Here is a 25602-nt window from a genome sequence, read left to right on the forward strand (position 1 = left end):
AACAGCAACAAAGCTGGAGAATCTCACGCAGCCAAAATGAGGATTGTCAGTAACGGTGTTCAGCCTTACATTGTTCAAACCGGAGTCGACACTGATGGAGAGACTCAGGAAGAAGTTACAACTTTTAGAATGAAACTGGACGTTTCTGAACAGTTAGTGGATAAATTTATGTAGTTGCTGTGGAGTTGATTCAACTCATCAACTAGCATGTGCCGTCATGTTAATCTTTTGTGCAAATCCAGCATTGAATTGACCCTCATTTGTGAAGCAGTCCGGTGTAAAATGACGGCATGGCAACAACACTCTACAACAACAACTCTTCCTCTTCTCTAAAGCAGCCCAACATGGCCTCGTCCCGTTTGTAACATGTTCTCGGGGGCGGGGTTTATGTAAATTTTAGGGTTTGTGATGTCACTAACCCAGGAAGAAGCTCATTGTAGTCCCTACCAGCCATTTGCTGTAGTCCTTAAAAAGCGATTTCTTTAAAAGAAAATATCTCCCTTTGCATTGAACTTTGAGCGTCGTAACTTTGCAGATGTTGTTTATGCTCAAACAGCAACATTACACACTAACTAAAGCTAAAAAAGTGAAATCATAATCAACCACCCCTTTAATATTGTTTTGTAGAAACCGTGAAACAATTTCTTCAGGATTCTGTGATGATAGAAAGTTGAAAAGAACTAGAATAGAAATCTTTTGTAACATTAATTTAATGCATTCTTGCTGAATAAAAGTAAATCTTTTAAAAGAAAAAAATCTTTTGACTTTTTGAATCCTTAAGCAAGCATATCCAAATACAACACAGTGCATTCTGTATATTAAACATAATTTTATTTTATATATTTCATAGTGTTTTCTACAGAGATGGGAAATACAACACAGATTCTCTCACAGAGGAACTCATTTTAAACATGGGATCCGTCCCACATTGATTTTTCAAAATACAAAAAAAAAAATACATTCGCACATACCACAGCCACTGCACAAACATCCGGCAGATCATAACAAATACTTGCAACAGCTGCCATTGATATGTACATCAACACTGTACCAAGTCATTTGAAACACTACAGACTAAACACTACAATGACGTACAGTAGCAGTCAATGACGGGAGGAAGTGGTTTCATTGGGCACATGCAGATACAATTTGATGACGCATGCACAAGTCTGCTAAAGTCTGTCACATTCAGCTCATCTTTGCATCCAATAAGATGTGCTGTGGTGGAAATCCCTATTCATAACTTCTCAAAACAAAAAAATATTGTACCCTAAAGATGACATCACTGTTATGAATACGGATCAAAGACAGAAGCGCTTTAGAATATAAAATGCAGCTGTTGTTTGTCATGTTCACACACACGATTCTTCAATCAGTCCAATTTCTTTCATACTTTGGCAGTATTTTTTATCTTTTTAATGATTAGCAAGCCTTAGACAGTTTGTCAAGAAGCATAATGAGCCATTAAAAAGCTGTACGATTGCCTCAGATCACTGAAAACTTCTAAAACTGCATAACATCTGCAGCATGAGAAGCTAAAGCGCATAGTTCACATTTAAAATTACTCTTCACCAAACACAGCAATTCATACACAGCCTAAGGGTACTCCCAATTTCCCACACATCAACTTGGGGAACTATATTTGATATTTCATGAACAAACATGTAATATTTCACATTGGGTGTTTAATATTTTGATCCAGCAGAGAACCAGCCTCTGCTTCAGTCGACTGTACAAATCAATATAACCACTATACTGCTGTTTTGTTGTAGTGAAATGTGTTTCCATCGCTAAAAATCTTTATACCATATGGCACACTTGAAAATGATTCAAATTTCATAGCACACTGGTTTCGGTGAGCACATATGGGTTGGAAGAACAACACACCTCAGCCATGTTTGCAGAAGTAATCATCCGTCCCACAGCTGGCATCCAATCTGATAATGACATGCAACACTAATGCTAATAATAACATATGTGACCCGTGCTGGCAAAATGAGTCAGAATGAGCAAATTTTCAAAAAATGAGTTATTGTTATACTCACATTCTCTATTAAAATGGTGTAAAATGATGTATGATTTTGGAATCTGACAAAAAATGACTGAGCTACACCTGTTTGAAGTCGATAGAGTCGGCAAAGTCAATTTTGAGAAAAATCCAAAACAAAATCATCTAGCAACCATACCTTAAAATCACTGGTAATACCACCAAATTTGGCACAAACCACATCAAAACCCATATCTATAGGAATATATATTCAACTTTTTTTCCATGATTCCACAATTGTTTGATTAGGGTGCGTTCACACTTGTAGTTTGGTTCGTTTGGTCCGGACAAAAAAAAAAAAAAACATTTAGTCCTGGTCCGATTAGCGTTCAGATTGGCAATTTCATCACCGAACCAAAAGATACCGAACCTAAAGGCATAGGGATACGTCACAACGGTTGGATTTTATGACGTATTGCCTATTTTGAGACGGAACTTACCGAACATCCAAAACAATGCTGTGTGCTGAGGTTAATGCGATTGTTGTGTGTGTGTAACCTGCATATGATGGTATTTTGGCCAGCTGGGAACTCGTGAAGAGCTTCTAAAATGTGTAAAGGAGTCAAAACAGCGGCGGGAATCCATCCGTCACACACACAAACAGTCTGATGCATGTGATGGGAAAACTCGCGACTATGATGAGAAAAACCGATATGCGTGAGGATTTTGTCCATTTTAGGGTCTCATCTTCCTGTTTTTGGTTCGTTTACATGTCTTTGATCCGTGTTGCGTTCATATATCATTCGGACCGCACCAGAGTTCGTTTGGAAGCGGAGCGAGACCCATCTTTTCAGCGGCCTCTGTCCGCTTGTTTGGTGCGCACTAGAGTTCGGATGGCAGCGTTCACACATGCTCAAATGAACCGCACTAACAGAGCGATCGCACCAGGGTTCGTTTTAGTCGAGTATTAGGGATTAGTGGAGCATTGGGATCGCTAGACGAGGGCTTAATGAACAAATTTTTGTGAAAAACTCAATTTCGACCAAAATTGACATTTTTCACTTGTTTCGCCTGTTAGCCTGTGCGTATTCTGACTTTCGCCAGCACGTCGTGTCACATAGTTTTCCCAACCAAACCGGACGGGGTGTGATTGAACTCGCAAGAACAAATAAGGGCGCATTATCTCCAGACAATAAAAGACGTCATTTATAACCACACTGTAGACATTTTCAGGTCATGCAATAATTCTACAGATTTGTAAAGGGCACAGATGTATTTGTTTTCCCTGAAAGTGACTATTAATACTGATAGTGCTTCTGTGGCTTTTAGCCTTTGAGCTTCATATACTATATGTACGAGATAACCTTCCCCACTCATACGGGACCTTTGATCCTTTTTGTTGCCTAGAACATGACCTCCTCACAGCTGCCGTAGTCACTCTCCACCATGTCTGAGCCAGCATAACTGCGAGATGTCCTTCTAGTAGATCCAGGCCGAGTAGATCCGCCGCTGTCCGCATATGAAGGCTGTGCTACGCTCAAACGCACGCTGAGCCTCTTATAGCTGCTGGAGACGTTGTCCAGGCTGCGAGTATGCTGAGTAGGGTAGTAGCTTATGGCTGTGTACTCGTTAGGGCACTGAGAGCTGGGCAGCGGCAGACCGTCCGACCCCAAGAAGTCATCCAAGTTCTGATTGCTGTAACAGGGGGGTAATGGAGCGCGGCGGTCGGCGCGGTCCAGCGGGAAAGGGAAGCCTCCGAAACGAGAGTTCCTGCGCGACTCTGTGGCAGTAGACGAGTAGGTGCTTTCTACGATGTCAAACTGGGGGAACTCTTGAACGGAGGGTCGGCCATAGTAGTCTGGATCAGCTGGATACACTGTGAATGAGAATTATTATACATTGTTTATTGTTCAGCAGTTGAGTCTATGTCGACAAGTAGGACTACGTGAGTGTTTTAAGTTTCACTTGTTTGTTACAGGTGTTCTAGTGATCCACTAATACTAAAATTCGGTCTGAAACTAATTATTTTCATGTTATGGTCAATGAACAATAAAAGCCTGATATACACTACTGTTCAAAAGTTTGGGCAAATAAGATATTGTTAAATATTTTTAAAAAAGGAGTCTCTTATGCTCTCCAATGCTGCATTTATTGGATCAAATCTACAGTAAAAACAATATGAAATATTATTGATATTATTTAAAAGAACTGTTTTCTGTTGTAATACGTTTTAAAATATAATTTATTCCTGTGATCAAAGCTGAATTCTCAGCATCATTACTCCAGTCTTCAGAGTCACATGATCCTTCAGAAATCATTCTAATATGATGATTTGCTGCTCAAGAAACATTTATGATTATTATTAATGATGAAAACAGTTTTTTCAGGATTATTTGATGAATAGAAAGTTCAAAAGAACAGCATTAATCTGAAATGGAAAGCTTTTGTAACATCACTACCGTTCAAAAGTTTTTTTGTTTTTTTCTTTGGAAATAAATTAAAGAAATTAATACTTTCATTCAGCGGGAATGCATTAAATTGATCAAAAGTGACAGTATAGACATTTATAATGCTGCAAAAGCTTTATATTTCAGATAAATGCTCTTCTTTTGAACTTTCTATTCATTAAATAATCCTGAAAAAAAAAAACATACACAATAAATGTTTCTTGAGCATCAAATCATCATGTTAGAATGATTTCTGAAGGATCATGTGACACTGAAGACTGGAGTAATGATGCTGAAAATTCAGCTTTGATCACAGAAATAAATGACATTTTATAATGTATTCAAATAGAAAACAGTTATTTTAAATTGTAAAAATATTTAACAATATTAAAATTTTTGCTGTATTTTAGATAAAATAAATGAAGCCTTGGTGAGCAGAGACTTCTTTTAAAATACACACACACACACACATATATATACAGACACATACTGTATATTACAGTTTGAAAAATGGAAAAGAAATCAGTCATTGTAAATGCTACAAATGAATTAAGGCACAACACAACCTTATATTCTCTTTAAATGAGATGACTGAAAGGGTAAACTAAATGTTTAAATATACAAATGGCAACATATATCCAATATTGACAAATACTGATCAATTTAAAATCTCCACTATCAACTGATAAGTAGTACGGTACCAATATATTGTGCAATATAATGGCAAGAGCAGGAGAAAATTCCTCTCAATGCTGTGTGGCATTCATTTTATATATGAAACCAAATACCTAATATATACAAATATATGAAACTAATAAAGAGTTTTTGAGTGGGACATGACAGTTTTTGCACTCTTTATCAGTTATGGTGATCTACTCATGCACTTTCCATCAACACAGCAGTGGAGGACAGTATATGAGTCAACTGTAAAAATGAATGGTTACTTTTAACATGTTCTTTAATTCTCAACTGCATTTAAAATGCTTGAATGTTAAGTGCACAAAATGTCCTTGAGATTTCAATATGTCCCAACTTTAAATGTGATATTTACAGTTTTTTAAGCCATAGCTTTTAAGAAAGTGCTCAGTGCTGCAGCAAACAGAAGACATAATTGAATTTGACCCGCACATGCTTTTTCCATTGACCTGCACAAGCAAACGCAGCTATTTGTCCTCCACTTCTCTCATCTTTCATGATGTGACTAAATTCAAAATGAAGTGAAGCGCCTGTAAAAGTTGGGAAAATAGTAAATAAAACTCAAGTTCTCACCTTCGTAGTCATGCTCCCAATTGTTTTTCATAATAGAGTCATTATCAGAGCTGGTGGAGGGTGGAGGAGGTAGATTGGGGGCCACGCTGCAAATCACAGGACCCTGAGGCCTCTGAGACCGGGGTCCCACCTGAGGGCCGAGCTCCAGCTGTTCACGAGGCTTCAGTGATCGGAAAGGACTGTTGTCCAGATCACCTACACAGCCAATCAGGGTGTTAATCTCCATGGGAGAGCTGATCTCAGTTTCTTTCATCATGCTTTTGGGTAGAGTTGGGAAGTAACCGTTGGAATCTTGCACGCAGCCAGACTTGTGCTTCTTTTTGCTGATGTAGCGTTTTCGGAAACACACGAAGGCCACAACGAGGAGGACAAGCCCCAGTACGCCTGCGCAGATCTCTGCGATTTCCACATAAGGAGTGGAGGTGGAGGTGGTGGTGCGCTCACAGTGGATCGAGTTCTGTGCCATCGAACAGGCGAAACCATCCAGACATGGATTTGGAGTGCACGCAGTCTGACATCTGCAAAGAGAAGATGTATGAATGTAGGAGTGTGTGTGGGCCACAATGATCTAGATACTCTCAAACTCAGATACCATAGCTCTGAATTACCATTCAATGGAAATGGTAACGCCATCCTGTATGTCATATATGGATTATCAGAAATGATTATCTTCCTCATTCTATACATCCAGTTTACCAGATAAATTTCTTTTTTGTTTTAATTTTTCTTGATGTTTGCAAACAGTTATGTTATCAAAGCATCGTCTGGGTGTTTTTACACAAATCATTTTTCTGCAGACAAGACGAGTTTTATCTTTTTCTTTTTAAATGATTCCATATCTTAGTACATTTGTTATTATACAATGCTACTGTTAAGACCCGTGTTGGGGAAGTTACTTTTAAAAGTAATGCGTTACAATATTGTGATACTCCCTAAAAAGTAACTAATCACGTTACTTAATTTTTATGGAAGTTAATGTTACTTGCATTATTTTTGCGATACTTTTTCTTGCCTGGGCTGGGCTTGTTTGTTTGCTTTTTAACAACAACAATAAAAGTTGTATTTTTTAATAAATGTATTTTCTAACCCTTTAAGGTCCTTTCACACCAAAAGTGAAATGAATAAGCCTCAGGCTGAAGGAAATGCAAATTCACGCCTGTACAGAAGAGGGCGCCGCTTAAACAAACCTTTCAGCTGTGCTGCCATTGATCACAGAAGAAAAAGTAACTCAGATATGTTGTTGTAAATTTAAAAGTAATGCATTACTAGTTACTTGAAAAAGTAATCTGATTACTTGTACTCACATTACTTGTAATATGTTACCCCTAAAACTGGTTAAGACATGTTGAAGAAGAAATATTCACAAACTTTTTAAAATAATTTCAATATATCTAACATTAACAATGTTTTCACTGCTCCAGGAAATAATTGCATATTAAATTAAATTAAATTAAATTAAAAATACATAAATATTTAATATTCATTTAACCATTTTTTTCATCAATATTTCTCACTACTTGCTATAATTTTAAAAATGATTAATTATGCAGTATACATAGTAAATGTGCTGTTCTGGCTTTTGTCTTGCAACACTAGTGAAAATAATAATTTTTCATATTTTCATATTCATATATAAGTATATCAGATATCATGTGCAGCATAATGGACAGTGAATATTGCACTGAAAATATTTATATATATATATATATATATATATATATATACAGTCAAACCAAAATTTATTCAGACACCTTGAACATTTCATTCATTAATACAGTTTATTCACTATAGTTTAAAAAATGGTAATAAAATATGACAAGATCTCAGAGTTAAACTGTGTCAGAAAAAATTAATCTTAATTATGTCAGATAACACTTAAGCAAAACATGGTCAGGTCAAAGTGTCTGAATAATTTTTGGTCCCAAATTTTTATCAATTTTACTGGTAGTCCACTGTATGAAGAATATTTGGGTATAAAATGTCACAGTTTACTTTATTTTGCTATCCTCACTTACATAAATGAACTATAGTGTCCTGCACCCACTAGTAAAAATATATCAAAAATTTTTGGTTTGACTGTATATATATATATATAAACATTATTTCATAACTAAACAGTGTTTGTAAAGTTTCCCGTCTTGGGCTGTACATAAACGCGTGATGCTAGTGACCAACATGGTGTTATGCTGTGATGCACACAGAGACAGACACACAGAAGGACATCTATTGATTGAAATTCTCACTCCATGACTAATTTGCTCAAGCTTTGTAGTTATATATGAACGAGGACAATCAATAATGCTTTAATTTGTTAACTCAAAGGCGAGTTACGGCTGAATGCCAAACGCACATATCACACAAAACCTGTGTGGGCAAGGGTTCAGGAACGAGATGAAGAGACAGAATACACAAGTATTTATTTTCATGCAGATTAGTCAGACTTCTCAATGCCTTCACCAAGGACATGATACACGTGTGATTTCAAGAGCTCCGCTGTGTGAGTCTCACCTGTTTCTAGCAATTTGTGTGGAGCAGTTGCAGATGTACCCTTGATGATTTGGCATACACAACCCATTGGCACATGGCTGGGATGCACAAGGATCGTCCGGCGGCATGACATTCTCACAGCGAGAGCCATAGAATAGCAATGGACAGCTACAGCGAAACCCTGGAGGACAGACGTAAAAAATGCATCTTATATATTTTCAGCCAAGTTAACAAAGACATTTCCATAGGAACTTCTCTGTGCTGAGATCAAAGTGTAGACTGACACTGGGGTATTGAGAGATCTTTTGGATGCAGATACAGTGACTTTATTTCCATATTTGTGTAGTGTCGCTTAGATACTCCAAAGCATTTTGGTTTGTTGTCCCTTACCAATTTGTTAAGGGACCTCTTAATATTCAAGAATGAATTCCCAATCCGAACTTCACAATTTTATAACATGAAACAGAGATGCAAACAAAGATGTGAAATATGTTAAGGAGTTAATTCATTCGCACCACTTTAGCACACTTTCACTAACCATCCATTCTGGTACAGTATATGTGCCGGTTTAGCACTATGGCATGTGTTTTAAAATTTACAATAATGTTTAATTAACATTAGTTAATGCATTAGAAACTAACAATGATTTATTAGTCTAGGTTAATGTTAATTTATAATTATACCATAATTTCCTGTTAACTTTCTAATGTAAACAATGATTAAAGTCCCCCTGTAGTCAATAATTTTATCCCTTAAAACTCATCTTTGATCACGAAAATTACATATTTAAATGTTTTTTCCTGTGAAAAAAATTTCTTCATGCCTTAAAATAGCTTGAATGTAACTCTACACCCTCGCCTCATTTAATATACGCTGATCTATGAATATGCTAATTAGCCCCGCCTCCACTCACTCACACAAGCTCAGAGATCCACTCGGTCAACTTACTGAGGTAAACGCTGCACAATGGTATCGCTTTTTATAACGTCAGACACATAACGGTAATTAATATGATTAGCCTTTGGCTTGACTACGTTATCAAACAGCTAATAATGTGTTGCTAATGTCACACAAACCATGTTCATATTCACGTATCAGACAGCTGCCTTCTAACAATCAGTATTCTTACAAACGCTTTAACAACTCAGAACGTCAGTGGAGAAAGGCATATAGTTCACCGTAATATACATCATACACCCGCTATATTGCTAAATCTACACCATTTTTTATATCAACAGAAAAATATACCGGGACAACCTGGCTTCTCTCGAAACTCCCCTGCTAGTTCGCTGTTAATGATATGCTAAAGCCCGCCGGCACGTTGACGTGATTGGTTACAAGGTAGTTTGTGACGTCAGAAACAGTCTTTTTTCACTGCAGTTTTAAGGAGAAAATACTCAGCAATGGTGTTGAATTATGAATTTGCACATGGTTTGTCTTAAAGCATATTAAAAACACCGCATAGACGTATAAACAACATTAAAAACTTGATTTTTCATCAAAGGGGGACGTTAAACTTTATTGTAGTGTTCACAATTACTTAATTTTTATCATTTTTAGTGCAATATGTATTTTATTAAACCTTACCTGTATTTGTGTATGTATTACTATTATAATGTTAACAATTTAAACTTTATTTTAAAGTGTTACCAATTAATTTATTTTTATCAGCCATTTCCGTTTTTATTATTTCTATACTAATATTTTGGCTATTTCATTTTACAGAGATTTTATGTACATTTTCTAGTAATCATGGCAGCAGTATTTCATTATATGCTGATTAAATGATGCAGCATTATAATCATCTATATATCAAAACTTGTGGTATAGACAAGCAAGATGGGAAACAACGTTGTGCAAATGGCATACAGATTTGGTGACCGAATTTGCATTTCTTATTTTATAACTCAGTAGGTAAAACAATGTTCCCCCCCTAAGAGTAACTGCTTTCCCACCTCCACTGGAGTCTTCCTCACAAGTGCCTCCGTTCTCACAAGGATTACTGGCACAGATCTTCACATCAGAGCAGCACTGGTAGATCCCAAAGAGTCTGCCAGTCTGCCAGTCTCCTGTCACCCCCTCCTTTCCTCTCACTGCTTCTCCGTTGAAATGTAAGCTCTCCAAACAGCCCGTGAAGCCCAGTCGCTCTGCATCTGTGCTGGGATTAGAGCTGGCCAGCACCAGAGCCCCACCGGACTGAGTAAGCTTGCAGGGTTGTGGCAGAACGACAGAGTTGGAGTGGCTGGAATCAATGGTGAGTCTAAGGGTTGTGCCATTGACCTCCAGAGAGACATCATGCCAGCGGCCATCAGCCACAGGGTGGTTGGCCACCTGCATACTGGCAGGACGCATGTTGCCACAGCTATATCTGAGCCACAGCTCCTTGTCCACCAGCTAGAAACACAAACACAAAAGGGTCAATGACATATAACAGTATTCATGATGATGAACAGGACAAAATCTAGTTTAAAAAACATGGCAAGTTTTGTCAGGTTGAATGAAAATTCTTCATTATGGTATTATCGTTATGGTGTCATCATCATTTTAGAACAAAAAATAAAAATGGGTAACACTTTAGGGTCCAATTCTCACTATTAACTAGTTGCTTATTAGCATGCATATTATTAGGATATTGGCAGTACTTATAAAGCACTTATTAATGCCTTATTCTGCAAGATCATTTCCCAATAAACATAACTACCTTACTAACTATTAATAAGCTGTAATTAGGAGTTCATTGAGGCAAAAGTCATAGTTAATAGTCAGAATTGGACCCTAAACTAAAGTGTGACCTAATTTTAATTCAATATTAATTATTTTAATTTATTTTAAATTAAACTAAAAGTCAGACGTTTAACCAAACGTAATGGAGGTTCAACTCAAAAAATCTGAATTTCAAACTTTAGAAGAAAAATGCAACACTTACTCTACAAAAACAGACTTGACTAAATAAATAAAGTCAAGTCTATGTTTGTGGAGAGAGTGTTACACTTTTCGGTAACAATGTAATTCAATGGTCCACTTTAGACATTCTACTAACTATAAGCAACTTTGCAACTACATGTCGACTAGCAGTCATTAGAGTATTAGTAGACTGTCTGCTTAATATCTGCTAACACTTTATTTTGATGCTCCCCAACAGATATTCTACTGACTATAAGTAACTTTGCAGATACATGTCAACTTATTCTACTAACCCTAACTAGGGTTGCCAACTTCAGGAAAGGAAAATCATTCCATGTCAAATCAACCAAATTTCAGAAACTTTTCAAACTTTTTGATGTTGTCATGTGACACATCGCAGCTACAATAGCGCTGTATGACAGATGTATCGCTTTTATTCCTTTTTTATTAAAAATATTCACGAACTTGTAGGCTATGTCATGAACTACCTGATATTCAATTCTCAAACATGTGTAAGTGAATGTGTTTTGTCGTTTAAACACCTTTATAATGATCATGTTAGCTGATCTATAACGCGCCGCCATGTTAGTTTGCACCACAATTCAGAGAATTGTATATGTCGGATTTACAATGCGTCAATTCCTCCTGTTCTCCTGAAATACATTAAAGTAAGTGGCGGTTAGATCAGCGTAGCAGTCAATAAATGGGACAAGGGAGGTCATGTATGGGACAAATCAATTAGGCCCAATAATAGGGACATCCCGGCTAATAAGGGACAGTTGGCAACCCTAACCCTAATACCTAACCCTAACCTAACAGGCCACTAACACTCTAATGAGAGTTGCAAGTTAACGAGTGTTAGTTGACATATACGTCGTTGCAAAGTTACTTATAGGACCTGTTTCCACCTGGTAACAAGGTCGGATATTTTAATTTGTCTCTTTTATCCACTTTCAACCACTTCTGTCCTGATTTCTTCGAGGGGAAGGTCTATGGGCGGGTAAATGTATGGGTTTTTTCATATCTTTTGATCTAATGAACAAAATAAGCTCACGCAATATACATATGAATACTACCCAAGATGACTGGAACTTTCGTTTCTGCTCTGACAGCCGCAAGACCAACTGAACGCCGTGAGTGCATGTTACAAATCAGGAATGGTGAGAGAACATTGTGCTTGGTACGTTTTTCATCTTCAAACCAAACTTGGGTTTTCAGCCGACAAAGTTGAAATCCCGTCTGGCTGGAGAGCTTTCTATAATGTTTATGCGTTAGGTCAGTAGGTGGAGAGTAGATGGTCTTTTGTGGCTGTTTGAACACATGAGCGTCTACACTAAGAAAGCAACTTGTGATCAAAAAGCATCTTAATACCAGGTGGAAACAGGGCCAAAGTTAGTAGAATGTCTAAAGTGGTCTATCAGAATAAAGTGTAAGCCATTTTCTTCTAAAGCTTAAAGTTTGAAGCTTTTCACATACATACAAGTCACTGTATGTATGAATTGCATTTTGAATGTATTTTTGAACAGATTATTTAAAGAAAAAATATTGTCACCTCATTGACCCCCAAAAAGGGGCATGAAAGAAAACATTTTAACACCACAAAAGTACACAATTCACACTTATTAGCTTTAGCCTGATGTCTGCGGCTTGAATAAAGTTACATATTTATGGACTGTGCTCAGGTTGCTGAAGAGCCAGCAATGCTCTTGCTGAGACAGGTTACACAGCTTGTGTTTTTGCACAGTTGGAAGCGTGTGCTCTCTGTGGGAGATAAGAAGCCCTTTGAGCATTGAAGGTAGTTGTGAAAGACAGCGCTCGCGGGAGAACACAGTTAGTTCTTGTTCAAACGCACCGACAACTTTGTGTTGCAAAGCCACAGTCCAATCAACACGCTGACACGATGCCTCCTCAGCGTTCCACCCACAAATAATGGATCGCTCACATATGCATGTATTAGTTTCCTGTTCTGTACATTAAAAAAACATAGCTTGTGTGTGAACTTCACATTTGAAAGTATTACACTGATGCTGAGAGTATGCATTATTAAGCATCATCTCCTTCACGCCAGCCTCTTAATTGCTGCGGCACAATCTTCAGAGAGTTTTGCGAAGTGAGAAGTGAGCACAGAGCCTTTTGCTCTGATCTGATACCAGTCAGCCCATGGGTTTTGCTCATTTGCTTTCATTGGACGGAGCTGCTGTTTGATTTTGCTGTGCTGGGCTGAGCTGAGTGTGCAGTGGTGGTGGTGGTGGTGAGATGAGCACTAAAATGGAAGAGGAACTTTTCCCAGGAGGACTCATCGAGGGTGAATGTTCGATCCAAGTTTTGGTTCCTTGAGGGCAATGCTTAGTTTGACAGGTAAGAAGGCTGTTTATCCACCAGAGTCCATATCAAAAAAAAAAAAAAAAATAATAATAATATATATATATATATATAGCACATGATCTCACTCTGTTTGTAAACTGTCCACAAAACATCAGCTAACTGATCAATTATGGTCAAGCAAGCAATGGAAAGTATCCTTAAAAGGAAGTGATATCCCCTCCCAACCTGTTCATCTTGAGAGAAGATAATGAAATTCTATTAGCTGATATAGTTAAACTATTATTTTACACAATATTATATTATACAATTCTCTGGAATATCCTGATTGGTCTATCGTGACATTCTGTGTTCAAATAAAAAGAATTTCATCTCAAATCAATATTAAATTTCCATTCATTTATTTATTTGGCGAGCAGCCGAGTAATAAGTGAGGTAAATAAACCTTATGGATAATATAAACATTCTGATCATCCTGTACACAGTCATACTGCCTGAATGTATATTATCCCTCACTTAATGGATGAAAGCTCTGCTTTAAAATGTATCTGCTTTATAGTCCACTGCCTTCATAGGCAGAATCCTGTTCAAGATGGCGGCAACTCAACATATACAAATAGAATGATTTAAACGGGAACAGGGCTGATAAGTTTTGTATTGATACTTTTTAGTAGTGAATGACTGAATTGCTTTTGTATGAAAGTATATATAATAGTTTGGGGTCAGTAAGATTTTTGAATGTTTTTGAAAGAAGTTTACTATTTTAATATATTTTGAAATATAATTTATTCCTGTGAATTTTCAGCATCATTACTCCAGTCTTCAGTGTCACACGATCCTTCAGAAATCATTCTGATATGCTGATTTGCTGCTTAAGAAACATTTCTTATTATCTATGTTGAAAACAGTTGTGCTGCTTCATATTTAATACATGTATTTACTGTCACTTATGATCAATTTCATGCATCCTTGCTGAATTAATGTATTAATTTCTTTCTATAAAATCTTACTAATCCCAAACCTTTGAATGGCATAGTGTCCCTGACAGCAACATAGGGTCGGCCCAGATCTGGCCCACATCTGGTCCGCGTGTAATCCACATGTACCAGATGAGGGCCAGATCTGGGCCACACTATGTTGGGATATACACAGATCAGCCAAAACATTATCACCACCTGCCTAATATATGCCGTTGGTCCGCCACCTGCCCGACCCCCCGAGGCATGGACTCTACAAGACCCCTGAAGGTGTCCTGTGGTATTAGGCATTGGCAACAGATCTTTCCAGTCCTGTAGGTTGTGAGGTGGAGCCATCATGGATCGAAGTTGTTGGTCCAGCACATCCCACAGATGCTCAATTGGATTGAGATTTGGGCAATTTGGAGGCATCTTGAACACTTCATCATGTTCCTCAAACCATTCCTGAGCAATGTGTGCAGTGTGGCAGGGCGCATTATCCTGCTGAAAGAGGCCACCAGGGAACTCCATTGTCATGAAGAGGGCGAACGTGGTCTGCAACAATGTTTTAGGTAGGTGGCACATGTCAAATTTACGTCTAAATGAATGGCCAGACCCAGGGTTTCCAAGCAGAACATTACCCAGGGCATCACACTCCCTCCACCAGCTTATCGTCATTTCACAGTGATCCTGGTGCCATCACTTCCCCAGGTAAACAACACACGTACACAGCCGTCAATGTGATGTAAAAGAAAACAGTACTCATTGGACCAGGCGACCTTCTTCCATTGCTCTAAGGTCCAGTTCAGACGCTCGCGTGCCCACGGTAGGTGCTTTCAACGGTGGACAGGGGTCACTCTGATTGGTGTCTTGATGCATTGTGTGTTGTGACACATTCCTCCCATAGCCATCATTAAAATTTTGTGACCTTCTGTTGGCTCAAACCAGACGGGATAGCCTTTGTTGCCCTTGTGCATCGATGGGCGCCCAACACCCTGTCGCCGGTTTGTGGTTTGCCCCTTCTCAGACCACTGTTGGTAAATTCACACCACTGCTGACCGGGAGCAACCCACAATCCTTGCCATTTCAGAGATAACATGACCCAGTCGCCTTGCCATAACAATTTGGCCCTTGTCAAAGTAGCTCAGATCTTTATTCCTGCCCATTTCTCCTGCATCCAACCTGTTGATTACGAGAACTGATTGTTTGCTTACCATCTAATCTTTCCAGACTTTAATATGTGGTCTTGTTAGGAGATGATCAATGATATTCTCTTCACCTGTGTCTGATCATAATGTTTTGGCTCATCAGTGTAAACATTTATGAATAAATCTAAATCTCCATCTGCCACCTTGGATAAAACGCTGCCTTAGAATTTGGACAAAATTGTGGATCTTTTTGCTCCGTGTTGTTTGGAAGAGTCTTGGCAATTGGGAGCGTGCCTGTGATGCCTTTCAATGCTGTCTAGGAAGGTTTCGTAACAGACCTCCTGATGTGAGTCCAGTTAGAAGAAAAACCTAATTATTGCGATCAATGCCCCCATGCTCGGACTCCTCACTGCATTAAAGGTTATCAGTTCCACTGTATCTACCCCGCAACAGATCTTGTTTCTCTTAATAATGTTAGATCAAAGCTGTCAGTATTCATAAATGCTACAGCTGCTTAACTGACAAGTCACCTTTTCTTCTCTTTCTCTTGTCAGAGATGGCTTTGCTTAAATAGCCTCAATTTCCATTTGAAAGTAATTACTTAAAAGGTAAGAACATGGAAAAACTTAGGAGTAGGGCAGAGCTGATTTGTTGAGAAGTTTCCAAACATGAGCTGTCGCTCCTCTCAAATTAAACGATTGATAAGATGTGGAATTTGCTGAGATGCACCAGAATGTTAATTCACCAGAGAGACATAAATTATATAATGCATGGCTATGCAGCATGTGAAGATATATGCCCTACAGATTTCTTGGATGACCATGATTAACAAATCCTTTTGAAGCCCCTATGCAACAATGAAATGGTCCAGCTTGCCAAGTTTCAAAACCCAGAGGTAAAGATTTGAAAAATGAAGAGTGCACTTTTGATGTTGCAAGCCTCTTAAATTGAATATTCAATTATGACACATAAATGAGGCGTCCTCCGGGAGAGATATATGATTTTGAAGCAGAAGTCGCTGTTTTAAGTCATGCTTTCCGCATTCTATATATTACTCACAATACACAGAACATTTCTTTTTTGTAGTACCTACCTTCAAAGCTGCATTAGGCCTTTTAAATAAACAACTCATAGCTCCCTCACTGTGCCTCTGAGTCAAAGGAGGAGAGCAGTCAGCCATGAATTCATCATAACACTCATTTCAGAAACGCAGGCTGATTTATCACTGATGTGCTCAAAGGGTGGGATGAAAGTTCTTTACTTCCCTTATGGAATGCGCTCCTGAATATTAACGCGTTTAATGCGCAGTTATTCGCTCATGAGAACAAACAAGCTTCTATTGCAAACATTTGGACGTTGTATTTGTCATGGGGTGGAGTGAAGTTTCCTGTGATCATTCTATTATTATCTGGATGGCTGGGTTTTCTTTGTATTTCAGATTTATACCTGGATATCATACACTCAAAGTAAGCTTTTTGTGACAGAATAATTTCAAGATTCTTTTGTCAGTGTGTTTGAAAAATGTGGTACCTCTAACGTCCCCCAGTCAGAGGCATTGGTGGACATCACTGTGCCCTCTGCAGCAGATGTCTTGAGTCGGAAAGACAGATGGAAGTTCTCTCTGCCATCTTCTATTTGATAGAGGTATTTTAGATAACCCTTGCCGTCAAATCTCACAGCCGATTCTGCAATGCAGGAAGCATAAATAGTAAGTACATTTGGCAAAATCTTTTTTTTTCCTCCAAAAATGTATCATATAGCTTCAGACACCTTGGAGTATAATGATAATAAAGTCATATAGTCAGATTGGTTCTCCACCTTTTTGACTCCAAGGCCCCCCAGTGTCCACAAAAATATTCAAATGCCCATGACTTTTCCAGTCGTTCATGATTTACTGGATAAGGATCAAAGATAAAGATTTAAAAATATATTTTTTGTCAATTTCTACCAGATAAAATATTTTAGAGTTTGGCATAACTAGAAGAACGTATATACATTAAAGAAATTACCCATGATGTTTAAAGATTTCATTAATTTACATGACTTTCTAGGACTAGAAATCAGGTTTCATCATATTTTTGTTTTCCAAGACTTCCAAGAATATTATTTTTTCAAAGATAAAAACAGTTGTTGAGGGGGTGAATTATAAGAAATATCTTGATTTTAATTTGTTTAACTTGTTTTAGAGCTTGTTTTGTCTTTTTTTAAATAATTTTAAGTAGAGATATCCGATTATTCAGAGTGATATCTGCAGACACCGATAACCATACCGATAGTTTGGGGGTTCTGCCTTTTATACCTTCTTTTAAATTAATGATAATTTCATTATAATTAATAATTAATCATTATATTTTGAAAGAAATGCAAATAAAAAGTTTATTCTCTCCATTTCAACAACTTGTTTCAGTTATAAACACATTACTCAAATTAATATTAACATACATCAACTAAATTCTGAAGATTAAATTAATATTTCTTAACTTTCTGAATGTTATTAATTCTTATAATTACTATTAATATTGAACATTAGCATTAGCATTTTCTTTACACAAAGCACAAATTCAGTGCATTTTCCTGCCCTATTTTGATTGACAGAATATATCGGACCTGACTAACTATATATTAAATTTGCTTTAATCGGCCGATACCGATTATTGGCCAAAACATCAGCAAGTCATCTTGAGGTTTCCTTGTGGCATCCTGATTGAGAACCACTGATATAGACTATTGCTTTTTGTCCTTATTGGAGCTTGAAAGCCCCTGGTCACAATATGTTTTGCTGTATGAAAAGGTGCAGCTTGAAATATCTGCTAAACGTTTCCTTTTGTGTTTTGATTTTGGAATGACATGAAGGGGCATTTCATTTTGCGAGAACTGTCCCTTTAAGGCAAAACCCAGAGCAGTCAAAATAAGGGTGAGAAACTAGATAATATTCAAGGCCTCTGGGCTTATCCTCAGTGGAATGCAGAAGAAGACGCCGGTGGTCTGCCTACCGTTGCAGGAGCACACGCTCTCCCAGCTGTGCTGCGGGGTGATGAAGTTGGCCCGTGCTGTGGCGTAGTTACTCATTCTCCCCTGCCTCATCACTACTGCGTTCCTGCAACCCCGGGGTGGGCAACCAGTGCCCACACAACCATCATGCTTCAGTCTCAAGACATTCAAACCCAAAGTATCTTCTACAGTTGAAAGGGCCCCAGTCAGGCGCTGAACAGGCACGGGCTGGACGGAGCCATCCTGAGCCCGACGGACCAGCAGTACCTCCATGTTGACGGAGTTTGGCTGCTGTTGCAAGCTGGCAATGTGCAGCTCTTGTCTGGGTATGTTTAGCTCCAAGCCCAGGCTGCGCTGGAGGCCTCTCCAGTGATCGGACACAAACTCTTCAGCCGAAAGTCCAGCCAACTGCAACGTGAAGCCCTGATCCAGATCATGATGAGCTCCAGCCCAAACGTGGACCTTCACTCCAGCCCAGATGCTAAATTTCCCATCGGACACGCTCACATTCAAGTGGTACAGCCCTGGCTCCAGGTCCTTTTCCACCACGATCTTTCCATCCACTGCGTCCACAGAGAACAGGCCTCGGTCCGGGGCATCAGAGACCAGTTTGTAAGTTAGGATGTCTTGGGGATCTTGGTCCGTAGCGTGCAGCTTGCCGACGACACGTTTGGAGAACGTCCCCCCAGCGGTGGTGATGAAAACCTCAAGTGGAGTCACAGTGGGTGGATATCGACTCTGCTCTGTGATGTTGATCTTCACCACACATATAGAGGACAGTGGAGGGTGGCCGCTGTCAGTGACCTGCGGAGATGATATTTATGTGAAGTGTGAAAAAAACATTGCGACGTGTGAACAATACGCTGACCTTTGAGGAGTCAGTTTAAATAATTTAAGATGGTGTGGCAAAATCACTGGCCCATGGATAACAATCAAGTTTACAACCATATGTCAGCTTGTACTGCACCATACAAGTCTTATTTCATTTGAAGGAATGGTTCAGTGAAAAATGAAAGTTGTTTCATCATTTATTCGCTCTTATGTTGTTACAACGCCTTTTGTTTTTTGTTTTTTTCTTCTTCTGTGGAAGACAGGAAGGAGAAATTTTGAAAAAAAAAAAAAAAGTTCATGCTACTCTTTTCTTTATAATAACAGTGAATGGGGACCAGGGTTGAGCACCATTCAGAATTTGATTATTAAGAATGTTTTTCATTTCAATTCCACACAATTTGAATTGAGGTAGCAAAATAGGATTTAGGATCCAATTCAAATTTGAATTAAAAATATAGGTAACACTTTATTTTACAATGTCCTTGTTACACATGTTACATGTAGTTACTATAGTAATTACTATAAATGTGCATAATTACATGAAACTAACCCTAAACCACACCCTAATCCTAACCAAGTACATGTAGTTCATTATTATAACTCAGTACTTAAATGCATAATTACACTGTAACACAGACACCTTAAATAATATAATATAATATAATATAATATAATATAATGTAATGTAATGTCATGTCATGTCATGTCATGTCATGTCATGTAATATAATATAATATAATATAATATAATATAATATAATATAATGTAATCGATTAATCACATCTAACATAAAAGTTTGTGTTTATATAATATATATATATATATATGCATTTATACATTCTGTATATAAAAATATATATGTGTGTACACAGTATATACACGCACACACACATATATAAATACAAAATTTTAAGTTACATGCGATTAATCGCGATTAATTGATTTGACAGCACTAAATATAATACAATATAATATAAATTCTAATTCTACATCATTAATTGAAAGGAAGCAAATTCTTAAATTCTGAATTTTGACCAAAAGAAAACACCTTAAAGGTTGTTCTGTAACACCAAAGGTCTTCTGAAGCCATATGATATCTTTGTTCGAAATTGGCGATATGCTGTTAATCAATGTAACAAAACTATTATATGGCTTCTGAATGTTTGGAATAGTCCTGTAGCATACAATCTGTATTTTAAGGCACTTTCACAGTGTTTTTTGTAGTTTTTGACAGCACCAATCTTTGTTCGCTTTCATTATAAGAGAAAAGAGCAGTATAACAAATTTGTATTTGTGTTTCTCAGAAAAAATATAAGTACTATGGCTTTAAGGTGCGGTAACATATATTGTTGCTCTGCAAATTTTTTGCGAAATTTAGTAATTTCAATATAGGAATCCACACAACTGTGAGTTTTGCATGTGGGCAGAAAAGTTCCCCACGCTCATTTTCAAGCTGAATTCACCATGTTGATCAACAGAAAGCTGCTTGATTTGAAAGTGACTTCTGTGGGAGCTGTGCTTCATATATCGCTATGCTTCTGACAAAAGACGATGGACCTGTTTTTGCCCACAAAATTCTGCTGAAATATTGCTGATGTTACCACACCTTTAGAACAACATAAGGATGAGTAAATTATGCCAGTCTTTCATTTCAAACTTTGTGTTGTACTCGTAACTGAAGTTAATGAATGAAATCTTTCACCTGGATTTTTAGCAGATGCTGAGGCTTGGCTCTCCTCCTCAGCTGGGAGGATACGGACAGCAATCCTCCTTGGTCAATTTGAAAACTCCTGTCCTCATTTCCCGAGACAATATGGAAGGAGAAGGGAGGGCCGTTCTGAGGTGTATCTCTGTCTGTTACCAGTAGGTGCAGAATTCCACTGCCCACAGCCTCCCCTTCCTGTAAACAGAAAAACACCATTAATCAAGCCGCACATGCTTGGAAAATACCATCTGACTTTAAGTAAAGTTGTGGCTGTCCTTTCTTGAAATTAGTTGAACACATAAATCCATTCTTAATTTTGATTTTCACAAGTTTTATTGTATTCTACCACTGTGGCAACAGAACGTGTCTTGGTGTCCAGAGACAAATCTTCAGAATTGTTGGAAAAGAATCAATCTGCCCTGATGTTTGTATGTTTCTTGCTGTTTTTCAAAATCAATAGTGTATTTCTGTCACGGGTCTCATTTTTAATGCCAACAAAAAAAACAAATCTAAGCTTGAAGACAGCCCAATTCTGTCAAAATGAAAACACAGCAAGAACAGATGGTGATTTTTATCACTCTGTCTGCATTTTTTCAACAAAGTGCAACCGATTGGATTGACGAGTTTCTCGTCTCCCTTCAAGCTGGCACAACTGGAACATGTAATTGAAACAGAGTGCTTGGTTGGCAGAGATGAGCCTAATTGTTACTGACCACCTACATGGTGCCAAATAGCCGCTGCACTCTAAAGACACAGACACCTTGGGTGAGGTAAATGGGGTGTGAGAAATATTTCCAAGTCAGCAGAGTTGGCCCTATAATTAGAAGCAATGGATCCAGCTGATTTTGAAGGGGTAAACATGCTGGCGCAGAAAAAATGCTATATTATGCATGGCTGATTGGCTCTTTAGTCTGAACTTTTGCCTTCCCCTGTGCCCATGTGTTGCTTAGAGCAGAAATGAGATGACAACTGTTTCCGAAACTTGAAAAAAAGCAGTATATAGAGGCATCTGGTTGGTTTTGGCCTTTGATGTCCCACAACAATATGTGTGATTCAGTGGCCAGTTGAAGGTTGCTGTCTTATTGAGGAGGTAAGAAGTAAATATTCATTTTTAAACTTACTTAATTTCTATCGCAAAATAAGCATTGTAATCATGAAATATTTGCTCGGTTATCTCTGAAGCTCATTTGAATTTGTTCTAGATCATTTGACTTGATATTACGGTTGGATTTTCTTTCTTTTTTTTGGATACCAACCCACTGTGCCTTGGAAGTGTCTGTCTGAAGAAAGTGAAGTCACTGACTAGCTGGGCAGGGAGGTTTTGTGTGTGTGTCTTTACCTGAAGAACGAGGCTGTAATTGATCTGGGAGAACATCGGTGGGTTGTCGTTGACGTCAGATACGGTCACTGTCACCTGGACAGCAGAGGATAAAGGGGGACTGCCTTCATCGGCAGCTTGCACAGTTAATGAGTAGTGCGTTATCTGAAAGGCAAAGAACCGTGTCAGTGGGATTATGAAGATATGAACATCATGGCATCAATAACAGCAGTCAAATATGCACAGTAGTGATTAAAATGTTCATCTGTGATCAGAGGATATAACTAAATCCCTGATAAAACAAGTACGTACGTGTTCTGGGTGGCGATTCAGGAGTGAAACTGAAACTCACCTCTTCCCTATCCAGCATGGAGAGCACCGTTATGTGTCCGGTGCGAGGGTCGATGCTGAACTGCTGCTTTGGATCGCCATTCACAATGGAATACATGATGAAGTTATTCGGAGGCCCATCAAGGTCGATAGCAGTTACCTGAGAAAGATGCAGAATGAATAAAAGGAAGATGAGCACACCTAAGTGATATTGGGTTAGTTCACACAAAAATGAAAATTCTGTATCATTTACTCACCCTCATGTCATTCCAAACCCATAAGACTTTTGTTCATCTTCGGAACATGAAGATCTTTTTGATGAAATCTGACAGCTACCACTTTAACGTTTCAAAAAGTTCATAAAGAGATCGTAAAACTAATCCATAATTGAGCGGTTTAGTCCAACTTTTCTGAAGACAATCACTTTATATGATGAACAGATTGCATGTAGGCTTATATTCACATATATACATTCATCAACTCACACATCAGTTGTGATAAAAGGAAGCTCAAGCATGTTTGCTTGACATGCGACAACCTTTTCATGTTACGCAGCACGTTTGAGCTTCAACAAGAACCAATTAGGTTCAATCTCATGTGTTACGCAGCACGTTTGAGCTTCAACAAGAACCAATGAGGTTCAATCTCATGTGTTATGCAGCACGTTTGAGCTTCTGCAAGAACCAATGAGGTTCATTCTCGTGTTACGCAGCACGTTTGTTACGCAGCACGTTTGTTCTTGCACGTCAAGCAGGTTCGGTTGAGCTTCTGTTTATGTTTGGTGATCAATATGTGAATAAAAGCCTAAATTAGTTTTACAATCTCTTTATGAGCTTTGTGAAGCATCAAAGTAGTAGTTGCAAAGCTGTCTATGGAGGGACAGAAAGCTCTCAGATTTCATCAAAAATATCTTCATTTGTGTTCCGAAGATGAACGAAAGTCTTACGGGTTTGGAGTGACATGAGGATGAATAATTAATGACATAATTTTCATTTTTGGGTGAACTATCCCTCAAAGCAAAGCTTTAAAGCTCTGGTTTATGGCCGATTCTTCTAATCCAGTGGTCTGCATCAGACACGCCTAATGTCACAATGAATATCTGAAAAGGCTGTGTGGGCTCATAAACAATCACCATTAGCTGATTGCTGCATTCAAAATGTTTTTCTGATTGCTTAACTGACAGATGCAGTAAATCATTTGCTCAACAGCTGCCACAATAGCTTGTCTCAATCCCGTCAACAGATTGACAACAGCTGTCTTTTGCTTCATATAAAGAATTGTGGAGAAAGTCTGATTCACATTACATGTGATGTCAAAGGCAGTATGATAACTATCTAAATATCTATGCAATTTAGATATTTTATTACTAATATTTAGATATTGAATCTGCAGAAATAACGCAGTCAGCTTTAGAAAATCTTTATGGATGTTCAGTGACAGTTAAGGAAAAGTGTGATACCTGCAGAACCATGTCCCCAGGTGAAATGTCCTCTGCAATCACGGTTCTGTAGCTACTGCGGTTAAAGACAGGTGGGTTGTCGTTGACGTCTGTGATATTGATGATAACCGTGGCAATGTCACTGAGCAGTGGTTTGCCCCTTGCACCCTCCACTGACAGGTAATACTCGCGGCAGAGCTCAAAATCCAGCGCAGCGTTCAACGACAGCAAACCTGTGGCACAGAGCAACAAAATCACATCCGGTCCTGGCTGGTATTCTTAGTTCTTCTCAGAAAACATCTATCTCTATATCAGTTTGCCCAGATATACTGACCAGCTGGTTTAAGTTTGTTCTGTAAAAAGATCTCAAACCATTTACTTTGATAGGTTTGGCTTAAAAAAGCACAAATACTGTAGGCTCGATATCGCTTCATAAAAGTGTGGGCAAAATTCAAAATATGGTCTGGAGGTTTGATGAGGAGCTCATTTACAATTCTCACATAAACTCGTTTCTAATGTGAAAGATTAAATATCAAAGATTTATTGTTCAGTGTCTATAGATTTCTATCCAGACTAATTCTGCTGTACTGTGTGCCTAACATACTGTATGTTCAGCATACAGTGCTCAGCGTAAATGAGTACACCCCCTTTGAAAAGTAACATTTTAAACAATATCTCAGTGAACACAAAAACAATTTTTACTCAAATTAGGGTGATGCAAAAATGAGTACACCCCACTGAAAGTCTCTGGAGCAAAGCTAAATTTTAGACTACAAATGTCTAATTTAACAAGAATTCAACCACAGGTGAGTCTAATTATTCATTACACGTGAATGACAGTTAAACCATTTCAAAATATAATACCTTCTTAAAATATAAAATCTTTTATTTGCTGACCTCATAGAAAACTTGCAATCAATCTTGACTTATACATGTACTTCCCAGAGGAGTTGGACTGAATGCATGATCTCTTTTATGCAATGTTGCATTTCTCTTTTTGCAAAGCGGTTGATTCCAACAAGAGGCTGATTCATCTAAAGTGTTTGAAAAGCCAGTGGGATTTGCTCTGTGCATTATGGATAGACGCTGCTATTGTATGTCTTATTGTCCAGCAGCAGAGAAAGTTTACTACTGGACCTCTTGCTGATCTGTCTTCTCACATTAGAAGTAATAAAATAAGATGGAACAGAACAACAAAAGAGCATTGGCATTTTTGCTTAGCTCAAGAATCGAGTTTTCAACAAGTGCAAAATTGCTCTCTGTAATGTTTCTTTTCATTGATTTAAAAGATCAAGGGCTATGTTGTGTCACTTAATGGCTTTCTTACAGATCCACCACCATATTATTAACAGCGCTGTGTTCGTCCTTGGCACATGTTCTGTCAATATAGGTGTGTTTGTGCTTGAACATAGAGCTTGTGTTCCTTGCAAGAGTGAACAGCCATAGTAATCCTCGTCTAAGCAAAAGGA

At 38.1% G+C, this 25602-nt stretch overlaps 1 protein-coding gene across 1 annotated transcript in view; it reads right to left on the bottom strand.

Moving 5' to 3' along the window:
• Window positions 1-809: 809 nt before the first annotated feature.
• fat2 (FAT atypical cadherin 2) overlaps window positions 810-25602 on the bottom strand; it is a 56407-nt gene continuing 31614 nt past the window's right edge. Inside the window, exons 15-24 of the mRNA XM_051860100.1 lie at window positions 24155-24366; window positions 22718-22855; window positions 22387-22530; window positions 21045-21242; window positions 18514-19315; window positions 17051-17205; window positions 10146-10584; window positions 8212-8371; window positions 5704-6221; window positions 810-3863 (exon numbers count right to left, since the gene is read on the bottom strand). Of these exons, the coding sequence (XP_051716060.1) occupies window positions 3391-3863; window positions 5704-6221; window positions 8212-8371; window positions 10146-10584; window positions 17051-17205; window positions 18514-19315; window positions 21045-21242; window positions 22387-22530; window positions 22718-22855; window positions 24155-24366 (3239 nt within the window). The 3' untranslated portion in view covers window positions 810-3390. The remainder of the gene's footprint in view (window positions 3864-5703; window positions 6222-8211; window positions 8372-10145; window positions 10585-17050; window positions 17206-18513; window positions 19316-21044; window positions 21243-22386; window positions 22531-22717; window positions 22856-24154; window positions 24367-25602) is intronic.

Source organism: Ctenopharyngodon idella, chromosome 14 (genome assembly GCF_019924925.1).
Source record: "Ctenopharyngodon idella isolate HZGC_01 chromosome 14, HZGC01, whole genome shotgun sequence".
In the NCBI taxonomy this organism is placed as follows: Eukaryota; Metazoa; Chordata; class Actinopteri; order Cypriniformes; family Xenocyprididae; genus Ctenopharyngodon; species Ctenopharyngodon idella.